At 36.8% G+C, this 14713-nt stretch overlaps 1 protein-coding gene across 1 annotated transcript; it reads right to left on the bottom strand.

The window, feature by feature from the left end:
• Positions 1-1077: 1077 nt before the first annotated feature.
• LOC127649632 (CAAX prenyl protease 2-like) lies at positions 1078-14652 on the bottom strand. The gene is given in 9 exon segments (XM_052134853.1): positions 1078-2942; positions 2945-3022; positions 8817-8879; positions 8971-9042; positions 9734-9901; positions 13254-13332; positions 13483-13566; positions 13882-13984; positions 14347-14652. Coding segments are annotated over 9 exon segments (957 nt in total). The 5' UTR covers positions 14511-14652; the 3' UTR covers positions 1078-2796.
• Positions 14653-14713: the final 61 nt, after the last annotated feature.

The raw sequence follows: 14713 nt of genomic DNA, 5'->3' as shown, positions 1-14713 counted from the left end.
CACAAACGTAGCAGCATGCAATGAACGTTTCATGATGAAGGAACCTGCGTAAAAAATGAAACCTCCATGAATCCCTCTGTAGGCATGTCTCTTTCATTTGTGATATAAAAAGGTTTATAAAAGTTTAGTATATACAGTGCATCTGGAAAGTATTCACAGCGCTTCACTTTGTCCACATTATTTTATGTTACAGTCTTATTCCAAAATTGATTAAATTTATTATTTTCCTCAAAATTCTACAAACAATACCCCATAATGACAATGTGAAAGAAGTTTGTTTGAAATCTTTGCAAATGTATTAAAATAAAATAATATCACATGTGCACAAGTATTCACAGCCTTTGCTCAATACTTTGTTGAAGCACCTTTGGCACCAATTACAGCCTCAAGTCTTTTTGAGTATGATGCTACAAGCTTGGCACACCCATTTTTGGGCAGTTTCTCCCCATTCTTCTTTGCAGGACCGCTCAAGCTCCATCAGGTTGGATGGGGAGCGTCGGTGCACAGCCATTTTCAGATCTCTCCAGAGATGTTCAATCAGGTTCAAGTCTGGACTCTGGCTGGGACACTCAAGGACATTCAGAGAGATGTCCTGTAGCCACTCCTTTGTTATCTTGGCTGTCTGCTTAGGGTCATTGTCCTGTTGGAAGATGAACCTTTGCCCCAGTCTGAGGTCCAGATCGCTCTGGAGCAGGTTTTCATCAAGGATGTCTCTGTACATTGCTGCATTCATCTTTCCCTCGATCCTGACTAATCTCCCAGTTCCTGCCACTGTCCTTATATAGACAGGTGTGTGCCTTTCCAAATCATGCCCAATCATCTGAATTTACCACAAGTGGACTCCAATCAAGTTGTAGAAACATCTCAAGGATGATCAGTGGAAACAGGATGCACCTGAGCTCAATTTTTAATGTCTTGGCAAAGGCTGTGAATAATTATGTACAAGTGATTTCATTCTTTTGTTATTTTTTTTTTATATACATTTGCAAAGATTTCAAACAAACTTCTTTCATGTTGTCATTATGGGGTATTGTTTGTAGAATTTTGAGGAAATGATTTAATTCAATCAATTTTGGAATAAGGCTGTAACATAACATAATGTGGAAAAATAGAAACGCTGTGAATACTTTCCAGATGCACTGTAGACTGAACAGAACTATACCACATGTTGTTCAAAGAATGTGAGATGTAATTCTCTGATACAGGTATTACAAGTTAGACAATACAATCTTGACGCAATGTTGGCATTTGTCACACAACTAAACGTGTTTAGAAAGAATAGAAGTGTCATAATGAAATGGCAACATGTTGCCTTCGGTGGCGCCTTTGAAAATGTATTGGAATTTTTACAATTTTAAAACAAAAAGTGTCAAATCTACCTTAAAGGTGTTTTTTTATATATATATTTTATCATTTACTCACCATCATGCCATCCCTGATGTGTATGACTCACTTATTTCTGCAAAACACAAACGATTATTTTAGAAGAATATCTCAGCTCTGTTGGTACATACAATGCAAGTGAATGGTGACCAAATCTTTGAAGCCTCAAAAAGCACATAAAGGCAGCGTAAAAGTAATCCAGACGACTCCAGTGGTTTAATCCATGTCTTCTGAAGTGATCCAATTCACTTCATCATTGTATGGACCTACAGAGCTGAGATATTCTTCTAAAGTATTATTTTGTGTTCAGTAGAAAAAAGCAAGTCAAACACATATGGGATGGTATGAGGGTGAGTAAATAATGAAGTTTCATTTTTGGGTGAACTATTCCTTTAACATCCTCCACTTCCACCAAATTAACAGGACAAGAAATTCTTATGTTCATGTAAAATGTCTTTAGTCTTTAGCACTGCATTAAATATGAATGAAACACCACAGGTCAAAATCCAGCACTGAATATCCTGAAACTGTAAAAACTGCTGCTACATCAACAGTAATTGGTATAAATAGATTTTTAAATAACAACTAGCCAAAACAGGAGTGACCAATGCTTTTTTTTTTTTTTTTTTAAATGTCTCATAATTTGCAATAAACCACTATAAACCATTGCACAAGGCCAATTAATTGAATCTAAACTTACACAAAAAGCTGTGTGCCAAGGGCAATTCTTTGACTTCAGACTCACACTCACAGACTTTTGTTTTTCTAATAACTCTATTCCTCCAGTAGCATACCTAAAGACTGGACACATACAGTATCTATATTTAAGGCTACAGAACTGAGTAAAGTGATGATCAGATAAAAAGTTCAAGGTTAGAACTTTGAACGCTTTCATGACTTTGAAGGTAAACATGAACGTCTTCTTCAAGGGCACCAGACCAAACAGGTGAGGTTTATGTGAGTGAGAACAAATAGGGAGTCATGCATTTTCAGAAATGCACATTTCAGCGTACAAATCTTCCCTGTAAACCCGTAATCATTGTCTGATTTTTATCCCCCAGCACCAATTTCAAGATCAATACACCAAAATATTGTCATATAAACATGCAGACATGTATAATCAACCTGGTCTTCATCAAATGTAGGCCTGGTTCATAGTTGATGTCACTTGATAACACTAAATATCTGCTGCTTTCAACATGCAGAACGGTGAAGCAACCTGAGGATGTTTTGCATCCAATGAGTCCTTTCACCAACCTCACAGAGGCGGAGAATTTTCATACCTGTTCTGCTGGTCAAACCAGTTGCAGAGCCTGGAGAAGAAAAAAAAAAGCCACTCCTTTCCAAATGGCTGCAGGCTTTCGAGAGAAGGAATGGATGAATACAGGATGCAAGCGTGGTTGGAGAGAAGGATCAGGAGCAGATGGAGCCAGATGTTGAGGTCAGGGTGCAGACGGGTGTAGGCAAACCATAGAAGAGTGGGTCAGTCATGACGAAGAGGAGGAGGAGGAAGAGAATTACCCCCAAAATGTAGAAGGAGAGAATGGAGAGGCGTTGCGGTGTTCTAAGGCCGTGCTGAGAGCCGGGAAACCCATGTAGTTACAGAAGGAATGGCACAGCACAGGACCAACCAGATGACCTTAAGACACACACTTAGATGAAAAAAGTTGTATTTCTTTGTATGCCAAATGTGTATGTAACATTGTTAAGTCTAGTTACAGTGCTGTGTAAAATTATTTGCCCTTACCTATTTCTTTTATTTTTGTGTATTTTTCATACTAAATTGTTCTAGATCTTCAAACGAGATATAACATAAAACAAAGGCAACCTGAGTAAACATAAAATACAGTTTTCATATATATATATATATATATATACATTTTTTTTTATTGAAGCAAAAACAAAATTATCCAACACCTATATCACCCATGTGAAAAACTTAAAGCCCCTTAAACTTAATAGCTGATTGTGCCACCTTTAGCAGCAACAACTGCAACCAAACACTTCCGATAAACACTTTCACAATGCTGTGGTGGAATTTTGGTACACTTTTATTTGCAGAACTGCTTTAGTTCAGCCACACTGGAGGGTTTTCAAGCATGAACTGCCTGTTTAAGGTCCTGTCACAGCATCTCAATTGAGTTCAAGTCAGGACTTTGACTAGGTCACTCCAAATCTTTAATATTTCTTCTTTTAAGCTATACAGAGGTGGACTTACTTGCTTTGGATCATCTTGCTGCATAATCTAGTTGCGCTTGAGCATCAACTCACAGATTGATGACCAGATGTTCTCTTTTAGGATTTTCTGGTAGAGAGCAGAATTCATGTTTCCTTCAATTATTGCAAGTCGCCCTTGCCCTGAAGCAGCAAAGCATCCCCACACCATCACACTACCAGCACCATGCTTGACCGTAGGAATGATGTTCTTTTTGTGGAATTTAGTGTTTGATTTACGGCAGATGAACAGGACACATGACATGAAAGTTCCACTTTCGACTCAACAGTCCACAGAATATTCTCCCAAAAGCTTTGAGGATCATCAAGGTGTTTTGGAAAAATTCAGACAAGTCTTAATGTTCTTCAGTGTTAGCAGTGGATTTCGTCTCGCCACTCTTCCATGGATGAAATATTTGTCCACTGTCTTTCTGATTGTGGAGTCATGAACGGTGAACTTTGATGCGAGAGAGGTCTGCAGTTCCTTGGATGTTGCCCTTGGCTTTTTTGCGACTTCCTGGATGAGTCGTCGCTGTGCTCTTGGAGGGATTTTGTAATGTCAGCCACTTCTGGGAAGGTTCCCTACTGTGCCAAGTTTTTTCCATTTGGAGATAATGCTCTCACTGTGATTCTTAGGAGTCCCAGAGGCTTTGAAATAGCTTTGTAACCCTTCCCAGACTGATGTATGTCAATCACCTTTTTCCTCATAGTTTCTGGAATTTATTTTGAACTTGGCATAATGTGCTACTGGGTGAAACATTTTAGCAAACTTCATGCTGCTGACAAAGTTTTATTTAGGTGTTGATTTGAATGAACAGGGCTGTCAATAATCTGGCCTGGGTGTGTCTAGTCCAGTTGAACCCCATTATGAATGCAGTTTCATAGATTTGGGGATTTAGTAACTAAGGGGCAAATACTTTTTCTACACAGGCCCAGTTGGTATTGGATAGCTTTTTTGCTTCAATAAATAACATTATCATTTAAAACTGTATTTTGTGTTTACTCAGATTGCCTTTATTTTGTTTGAATTTTTTAAACAATTTAGTATGAGATATACACAAAAAAAGATGAAATCAGGATGGGGGCAAATACTTTTTTACAGCACTGTATATTAGAGTTAGTTGTAGCTTATATGGGTGAATCCCTTGATGCACGATTTATATACAATCTCACGATTTATATAATATATTCGAATATTATACAGTATGTAAATACAGTATATACACACACATATATAGATAAATATAGGCTGTAAATCGATAAAATGTTTTAAACTAGTTAATTACATGACTTGCAGATTAATCAAAATAATTTCAATTAATCAGATCATTATTATTATTTGCTGAGAAAGGACCCCAAATAAAGATAACTAATATAATGCATAATTGTTTAAATATTTATAAAATACGTAGGGTCTACTGAAATTCAGTTTGAAATAAATTACATTATTTTGCCAGATTAATAAAGTATTGATTAAACAATAAAAAAAAGGCTTAAGAACTCGATATATTGTTAGTTTTATTCTCATATCATTGAGCAAGCCTACAGTAGACAGCAATCTGTTCTCTATAAAGTTCGTCAATGTGTCCAGTTCTCACAGTACACATTCTTGCATAACGCGAAGCGAGCGTTTCAAGCGGCACGAATGAAGCGAATGACGTGACTCAAACACGTGAAATCGCTTCGATCACAAGCGAGAAATTGAGATTGTCTGGATGTCACTGATGTACTGACGTAGTAGCAGAAGAAATCTGGAAAAATGGATGAAAAAATTGTTGTAGCGGTGTTTGGGCACCCGGAATTGTATGACACAACGTCATACATGTACAGAGACCGGACCAAAAAAAAAAAAGACAATCGCTTGGAGGAAAGTGAGCGAGGAAGTTGGACTACCTGGTAAGTTCTGAAAATATGCGCGTCTACTTGATTCCAGCTTTTGGTTGTAGTTTACTGTGAACCAAGTCGTAGAAGCCCCTCCTCCTGTCCTTTTCCGGAAGAGAAGGGGGGAATACTCGTGGGTTCGCGTTGCTCGTGCAAACATGAGTTTAAACACAAATTTATAATCTAGCGGTCAAACTCGCGTGAGCAAAGCAAGGCAAAAATGATTTTTTCATTGTATGTGAACGGACCATAAGTGAGTGGTTCTCATTCTGTGGCTGGGCTGCTTGTGAGGTTTGTAGAGGTGTTCTGCCACCTATTGGCATGGCTCGTCAAAACAGATGAACTTCAAGCTTGAATTTCTTGTATTGTAGGAAAATTCATACTTTTATTATGGAATTTATGTAGGGTTTAGATTAATTGCGATAATCTTAGCACGTTATATTTTATATAATCACTAACTAAATACACGTTAAATAAACAAGCCTTATATGTATGTGTGTGTGTGTGTGTGTATAAATATATATATATATATATATATATATATATATATATATATATATATATATATATATATATATATATATATATATATATATATATATTCTGCATTCCTAAAGTACTCAAACCCCTTAATTCATTTAATTTTGTTATGTTGCAGCTAAAATGCTTTAATATTTTTTTGTATGTGTGAGTGGAGCGGAAACAATTTCCCCTCCCCTTATATTATAAATTACCAAACAATTTTTTTTTTATAAAATCACCAGAACAAAAACAAAACATTAAATAAAAAAAAATAAAAAAAATAAGCCTCAATTATTTTCTATTATTGTACTTCTTTTAAAGTTGCCCTATAATTCTGTGAATGGAAAAAAATAAAATATTTTTCAATCAAAACTAGAAAAACGATGTCTAATGCAGAGCTCACTTTTAGAAATAAGATTTATAATTTTTTTTATATTTTAAATCTTCCTCTATTCACATTTGCTGAGCTTCTTCATCTGCATCTGCAAATCTATAATGAATAAATTAGCCTACGGCACTAAAATAAATTTAGATGGCAATCGTTTAAAATCGAACTAAGCAAATATTAACATGTTGATTAGTTCAGTTGGTGTTTTGTTAAGATTGAGATGTATTAGATTACAATGCTGATATGATTATTCCAAATACTTAATAGGGGAGAGATATAGGCCTATATATGCATTACTGACCTTTAGATTTTCTCTCCACATATGAACAGATTAACATCGTTTTTGGACACATCTTTTAGGATTTCACAACGAAATCTCATTGTTCTCCTTCGCATCATTAATTTTCACTATATGCCAGTTAACGTAAGAATAAAGAGACAAGACAAGCCTGTAGTTAAGTCAAGCTTTAACGCAACCATAACTTAATAAAAGGGAGTGTGAAAAAGCTAAAGTAACCTTCGCACTTGAGGTTGAATATTAGAAAGTGCTGCTAGATTTTAAATTAGTATTTTTATCACACTCTTTCTGGTTATATCAGAAATTCCATCTTTCCTTCATGCCAATAGTGTTTAACACTGCTTAACGCGTGGTGAATTATTGCATTAAGGTCCGTTAACAGGTGTTTTGTCCATGATGGAGTGTTAGTGGAGCGCTCCTAGAGCAAGAGAAAACAATGACTCTCCGATTTTTTAAAAACCCGCTCCTCGCTCCAGGCGAAATCATGCCCTCCACTCCTCCCTCCCATTCCGCTCCACTCACATACTCTGCACCATACCCCATCATGATAAAAGCAAAAACACGATTATTGATAGCTTTGCAAATACATTAAAAAGAAAAAAATTAAATATCACATTGACTTATGTATTCAGACCCGTTGCTATGACACTTGAAATTTAGCTCACGTGCATCCCATTTCTCTGGATCATCTTGGAGATGTTTCTACACTTTGATTGGAGTCCACCTGTGGCAAATTCCATTGATTGGACATGATTTGGAAAGGCACACACCTGTCTATATAAGGCATCACAGCTGAAAATGCATATCAGAGCACAAACCAAGCAATGAGGTCAAGGCACAGGTCTGGGGAAGGCAACAAAACATTTCGGCTGCATTGAAGGTTCCCAAGAGCACAGTGGCCTCCATAATTCTTAAGTGGCAGTTTGGAACAACCAGGACTCATCCTGGAGCTGGCCGCCTGCCAAACTGAGTAATAGGGGAGAAGAGCGTTGGTAAAAGGGGTGACCAAGAACCTGATGGTCATGCTGGTTGAGCTCCAGAGATCATGTGTGGAGATGGGAGAAACTTACAGAAGGACAACATCACTGCAACACTCCACCAATCTGGGCTTTATGGCAGAGTGGCCAGACGGAAGTACCTCAAGGACTCTCAGACCTTGAGAAGCAAAATTAACTGTTTGGCCTTCCAAGCATGATGTTTGGAGGAAACCAGGCACCACTCATAACCTGCACAACACCATCCCAACAGTGGTAGTAGCATCATGCTGTGGGGGTGTTTTTCAGTGATGTTGTCCTCAGGGACTGGGGGACTGGTCAGGGTAGAAGGAAAGCTGAACGCAGCAAAATACAGAAATATCCTTAATGAAACCCTCGTCCAGAGCGCTCAGGACCACAGACTGGGCCAAAGGTTCACCTTCCAACAGGACAATGACATAAGCTCACAGCCAAGAAAACACAAGAGTGGCTTAGGGACAACTCTGTGAATGTCTCTGGGTGATGTAGCCAAAGCCCGGAATTGAACCCCATCGAACATCTCTGGAGAGACCTGAAAATGGCTGTCCATCGATGTCCCCTTCCAACCTGACAGAGCTTAAGAGGATCTTAATATTAGAATGGTCACATCATACTCAAAAAGATTTGAGGCTGTAGTCACTGCCAAAGGTGCTTCAACTAAGTACTGAGTTAAGGGACTGAATACTTATGTCAATGTGATATTTAAATTTTTCCATTTTAATAAATTTGCAAAGTTAAAAAAAAATATGGTTTTGCTTTGTCATTATGGGGTATGGAGTGTAGATTGATGTGAAAAATATATATAATTTATACATGGTTGCATAAGGCTGCAACATAAAATATGAAACAAAATGAAAGGGTCTAAATACTTTATGAATGCACTGTATATATATATTATACAAAAGACTAAATAAAACTTTACAAATACAATTAGATATAAATATTTAAAATTAAAATAGTATTTTCTAATAATAACAACATTATAAATATAAATAACTTTTTACAGCACTACAGTAATGAGATTCTTTAATTGCATATGCTTTATGATGTCACAATGCAAAAAAAAAAGTCTTAGTAGTCCTAAATTAATAAAAAATAAATGAAATTATAGATGCACCTGTCCTGATGAATATAAAGGCTGTATAGGCCCCAAATACTGCTGTGTAGGAGAACTGGAACACTGAAAAGGACAAAAACATAGCTATGAATAATTTTGTCTCAAGGGTAGCACTACTTGAGCTAAGATGACAGTAAACTAATGACTTGGTTACCTGCAGAGAGGAAAATCCCTGAGACAGTGCCCTGTCTGAACCGCAGCAGCTCAATTACATGGTGAAAATGAGCTAGTCACAAACAGGAGAGAGAGAGAGAGAGAGAGAGAGAGAGAGAGAGAGAGAGAGTGTGTGACAATAATGGTATAAAAACGCAATCCAAATGTAAATCATGCATCATTTACTCATTTTCCTTGATCAAGTCTGATAACATTCATCACCATAAAAAGAAATAAATTCAAGGTTTATTCCAACAGTAATTAATAAAAATACTATCTACAAGTGGGTGGACTGACAGCCATTCAGGAGTTTCCCTGATTTGATCAACAGCGTCAATTTTGCTTAGATATGAAAGAAATTCTCTGCAAACTAATGCAAATGAAACGGTTTATTTATGTTTTAATTAATGTTTAATTAGGATTAAAAATAGTGTCAGAAACATTCATTTCAATTTCATTGTAATTAAGAAATGTAATTATCAACATAATAAATCTGCCTTTAGGCTTGACCTCCCACCATTGTTCATTAATTTGCTCAAAGACGTAATTTGATAAACTGACTTCCCACAGTATAGTTGTTAAAAAAACTATTTTTAACAGGAGATGCGCTGCAAATAATATATATAGAAACGTTTCAGACATCCATTGAAAAGGGCATTGATTAATACATTTTAGGATTTTGAGAATAGATATTGAGATGTTGAAGATCAACAAAAAGAAATCGATTATTTTTGCAAGGCAAATGGCACATGGTCTCAACTCACCAACACCAAAGAAAAGTGGGCACGTGAAGATGGCAGTAGAAGGGCCAGCGCAGGGCACTAGCATGGGAAGCATGCATGCTCGGAAAACCAGCTCTTCTGTTAACGGTGCAACTACCTGGTTCCTCAGCCAGCGCATGTCACTCAGACAGAGCGTCCAGAAGCATGGGTCTGCAAGAACATTACAGGACATCACTGAAGGAACTGTCTTTTACAACAATATTGTCTTATAAATGTAGTTGATTTTTTTGTCATATCATTGTGGTTTCCAAATAACTTTTAATGCAATATGTCAAATTAGAAATACGAAGTTGAGAACGCGGGGTCTATTAGGGCAGCACAATTAATCAGATCATGGAGATACCAATTACAGCTGCCACAATAAACTTATCGTGAAAAGTGTCAACTGCAACATTCCATTTAGGTCTACTCCTAATGTGATATAATAGCTGTTAGAGTGAACTTGACCCTTTAGCTTTCATTTACTGATGTAAAAAACAGCAGTCAAGTAATTCAGAAACATGGTTCAGTATATTAGTGATGTTTAGTTTGTAAATGATTAGGCTTTTCAGAATTACATTTGTAAGTAATCGAATCGTTCTCACTCACCTATACGGTGATTCATATTTTTAGTTCACAGACGTCTCTCCCTTTTGAAGCTAATGAGCTGTATTTTGAAGCGTGAGACTGCTTTGGTGGCTTTCATGCCTGTAAAGACTGACTAGAGCATGAGCCAATTTCATTCAAGTGCAGGCTGTGAGGCAGCATATCACTGGTTCGAAAAGATGACTGAATATGCCCCTTTAATGAAACAGTCGAGTTGGTCATTTGTATCTGAATCAGATGTGACATCTCGTTCATGAACAATCTTAATACAGGTAAACTGTGAACGAAATTAACCACAATCGTCTTGTTTGTGGATGAGGATCTGCTGAACAAATAAACGAGAGGAGGCATGCCGTTCATTCAGTTCAGCACGTGAGTCAGTTGCGTTCACAATGGCTGTAAGGTCAAGTATATAGTTACGCAAAAAACATAATTCCCCATTTCTGAATGTGTAAAAATGTCTGAAGACCATACAGTTAAAATGACATGAATTACGAGTGGAAATGCTGTGCTTTGGTGCACAGTGCAAGATATTATTGGGCTTTACTTGTTAAAAGTTAAGCCCAGCATTTGACAAAATATAGGAAAATAAGATCTGCCATTTATGGTGAAAATGGTTATTGTGTTTAAACTCAAATTGTAAAGGGTCTTCGTACATTTGTAGGCATGAAAATTCTATTCGTGTTGCTTTTAAAGACTGACTTTAGCATGAGACAAAAGCATTCACGTTCTGGCTGTGATGAAGCATATCATTGGTTTGACCCACTGAACGAATACACCCTAGACTGAACTAGTCGGTTACGTTGTTCATGTGCATTACTGGTGCACTTTTTCACAAACAAAATGATTGAATCAGTTATCTTGCTCATGAATGTGGATCAGCTGACTGGTTGCATGAGAGGAGGAGCAGCATGTTGTTCGTTCAGTTCAACAATATTGTTTATCAAGAAAAGGTGCTGGATTAATTATGAATAAAAGTGAGTTATGACAACACATTACAATGACATACGAACATTATTGAAACTCAAGTTATTTTGTGGACTAGTATCATTGTCTTTTGTATAGCTTGGTAATTACTCATGCTCAGCAGTTCACAGTATGATAGATGTGCTTTATTGTCATTTGTGGAGAAACGTTTATGATGCTTAAACACTCACTGTTCTGGACATGAATGACTGCTTTTGGTTCTGTGCAATTAGTTAAAAGTCATTTGCCGCCATATACAGGGGCTAAGGTGTGACTTGCAGAAATGGTCAATGAATGAATCAATGAACAAATCTTTTAGGTGAAATGAATCAAAAGAATAGAGACAGTGAAATGAATCAAAATCACCACCACTACTGTTTAAATATATATATATATAGACAACATAAAGAAAAGGATATTACTGGTAGACCGATATATTGGTTTAACCAATTATCGGTTACAGGCAAAAATCTATGCCAGAAGTTGCATTTTGGTTTTTATATTATTATAACTTTTTTCTCCATGTTAAGGCCTTTGCGCACCAAATGTGAATTTTATGCCACGATTTTTGCTGCAATTATCATTTTAAAATAGAAACAATGGATTCCTATGAAGTCATTCACGCCCTACAATGGGAGGCTGTTTTTTTTCTTACGTGTCGATTTTTTTTTCTTCGCCTGGCGATGAAATGACTTGACCAACACATTATGAGCTTTGGATGTGTCAGGAGCTGCTGCAGTTATCAAAACCAACTGCATCTGCCTTGCATCCCATTAAAAAATCTGATTGCACTTGGATTGTCTTCATAATGTTTTCCATATTGCTGCAATTTTTTGTCTTCACATTTAATCTTACGAGAGTTCTCTTACTGTATATTTCTAATATAATATATCACAGCACCTTTGCCTTTATATCACCTTTTTTAATAAACAACTTTACGGATCTTAAGGGTTATTCTTTGCAAAATATTAATAACATGAATGCTGCAAAACACAGTGCATTGTATGACTTTTGTATCAACAGAGCTTATAACAGCAACAGCAATCACCGACACTTTGTGGGGATTTGCTGTATCTAAATCTGTCATCGTTGACAATATTCATCCATATTTGTATCCTCACTTCAATGCATATTTTGTTATTTTGATTAGATAATCAAGTGTTCTAAATTAAGACAAGAGCATGCAAAGGAAACCGTGAGTATATGGAAAAGTGATCCGTCAGCACATACAGTACATCTCGCCTCCAACTTCATCTTTTGAATAATAATAAACCTTAGTCCTCAAACCTCATTTGTTGAAACATACATATATACAAGCCCCTTCATTTGGTAAATATATAGCCTATAAAAAGCTTAATTTGGTAAAAACTTAAATATAGATCATATAAGTACATCTAAGAGTCCCTAGTGTGTTTCAAGCTTGTTTATAGTTAAAGTCCCACATTATGCACCAAACATTACTTTTTTTTCTGGTTATTATTGGGAATTTTGGTTGAACAATAAGCTGCATCTGTGATTTTATTCATTTTGGACTTTTGTAGCCTCTGTGTCTGTGCCCTTCATAGCAAGGAAAGACTTTTGTTTTTTTTACATTCTATAAACACATTTTAAAAAAACTATAGGTCGATTACTTGGTTATCTGCCTTTTCCACCACCTTAGTTATCGGTATCGGCAAAATCCAATATCGTTCAACCTCTATATATGCAATGCATACACCCTGCAACAAAATAAATATCTTTATGTAACTTCTATCATTAAAATGTATCGCAATTGCATAATCGAGGGAACTAATCTACAATTACGATTGTCATGATCAAGCAGCCCTAATGTCTATACCGGTTTAGCACTAACTGTGTCAGTGTTTCAGTTATTAAAGAATGTAAACTTAATATCTCTTTATCAGATGATTAAAATACATGTAAATCAATGGAAATGGACAAGATTGCATACCAACAACCACTTTTATCCCATCAATGAAACCCCAGGGGCAATCCATAGCTAGCTGGATCAGGGGACCCAGAAACAGCACCTGATGGAAAAAGGGGTGAAGCCCATGATCAAAACATGTCAATCATGAAAAATGTGTCAGATGTCTCAGATAAGTGGTCCAATGGAAAAACACAAATAGGACTGTGGGGAAATAATTGTGGGCATTGGCCATTTTCCCTAAAAACCTCACCATGGTCAGCAGCAAGGGTAGAATGACAGCAGGCAATAGTCCCTCAAACCGGATCCCCATAAGTGCCAGTAATGAGGGACCAGGCTATGAAGGAAATCAAACAAATCCATGCAAGTGTATTGTTTCCCCAACAAATAAGGTTACCATAAACACAAACCAGAATCAGATCTAATGAGATCACAAAACATTTTATTACACAGGCTTAGTGAGGTCTGTAAAATACAACGTGATCAATCCAGAACTCCATATTATATCATTAAAACAATAATAACAGTGAATAATGATTTGTAAAATTTTGTTCTCAAGTTTTTGCTTTGCTTTTCGACAATCCTTGGTTCCATTTGGGAAAACACATTACAATAAACACCTAACACAAAACACAAAGGACTAAAAACTAACCTGTATGCCTGTGAACTCCTTCCATGCCCACACAAATAGTGGAGACAGAGCAGACACAATCAGCACGCTTGTGAAGCGCCTCTTTATCACTGCAGGATGATCCCTATTAATGCAAACAATGATCACTGTTATCAACATGCATTCAATGGTAATGAGTTTGCATACAGTATAACACAATACAAACATCAAAGACAAAACATGAATAATAATAGTTGACCAAAAATGACATTGATCGAAAACTGACCTTAATAGAAGGTTGGGGGATTAACAACTTATAAAAACAGAGTACTGTTTATGTAATTTAGGTAAAACTTTACACAATAATTGAAAGAAGCCATGATGTGTAACATTTAAACGCTAAGCAGCGTGAAACTTAGTGAGCTGCCTACCTGGACAGCAGCATTATAGAGTATCACAAAGTATTTTGAATAGTTTAAGAAGTGCATTCCAGACAATGAATGTTACCTTGGTAAATCGCTTTTCCAGACGTATAAACTTCCGACATAGGAGCACGCAAGCAGCAGACAAGAGAGAACCGACACCCAGCAAAGTCCATCAGGAACAGACGCCACATTATCGCGGAGTGAAGCGGAATGAAAACTTGGCATCACATCATCATCGTCGTTCATGGCGAGAGCAACAAGAGTTGAAAACGTCTCAACGCGTTAAAGGATGGCAGGTGTGGGTGACACATTAAATACGCCACATTTGTTTTCGTTTTTATTCTAAAGAAGTGTAAGTGACTGAACGCAATGGAGAAGCTGAGGAAGACGCTTTGGCGCCTGGAAGTGACGTCATCAAAACACGACGACCCTGCTGGCCTATTCTTTTT

Source organism: Xyrauchen texanus, chromosome 1 (genome assembly GCF_025860055.1).
Source record: "Xyrauchen texanus isolate HMW12.3.18 chromosome 1, RBS_HiC_50CHRs, whole genome shotgun sequence".
Taxonomy (NCBI): Eukaryota; Metazoa; Chordata; class Actinopteri; order Cypriniformes; family Catostomidae; genus Xyrauchen; species Xyrauchen texanus.
Note: the sequence above shows the minus strand (reverse complement) of the source record. Positions and strands in the feature narration are given on the sequence as shown.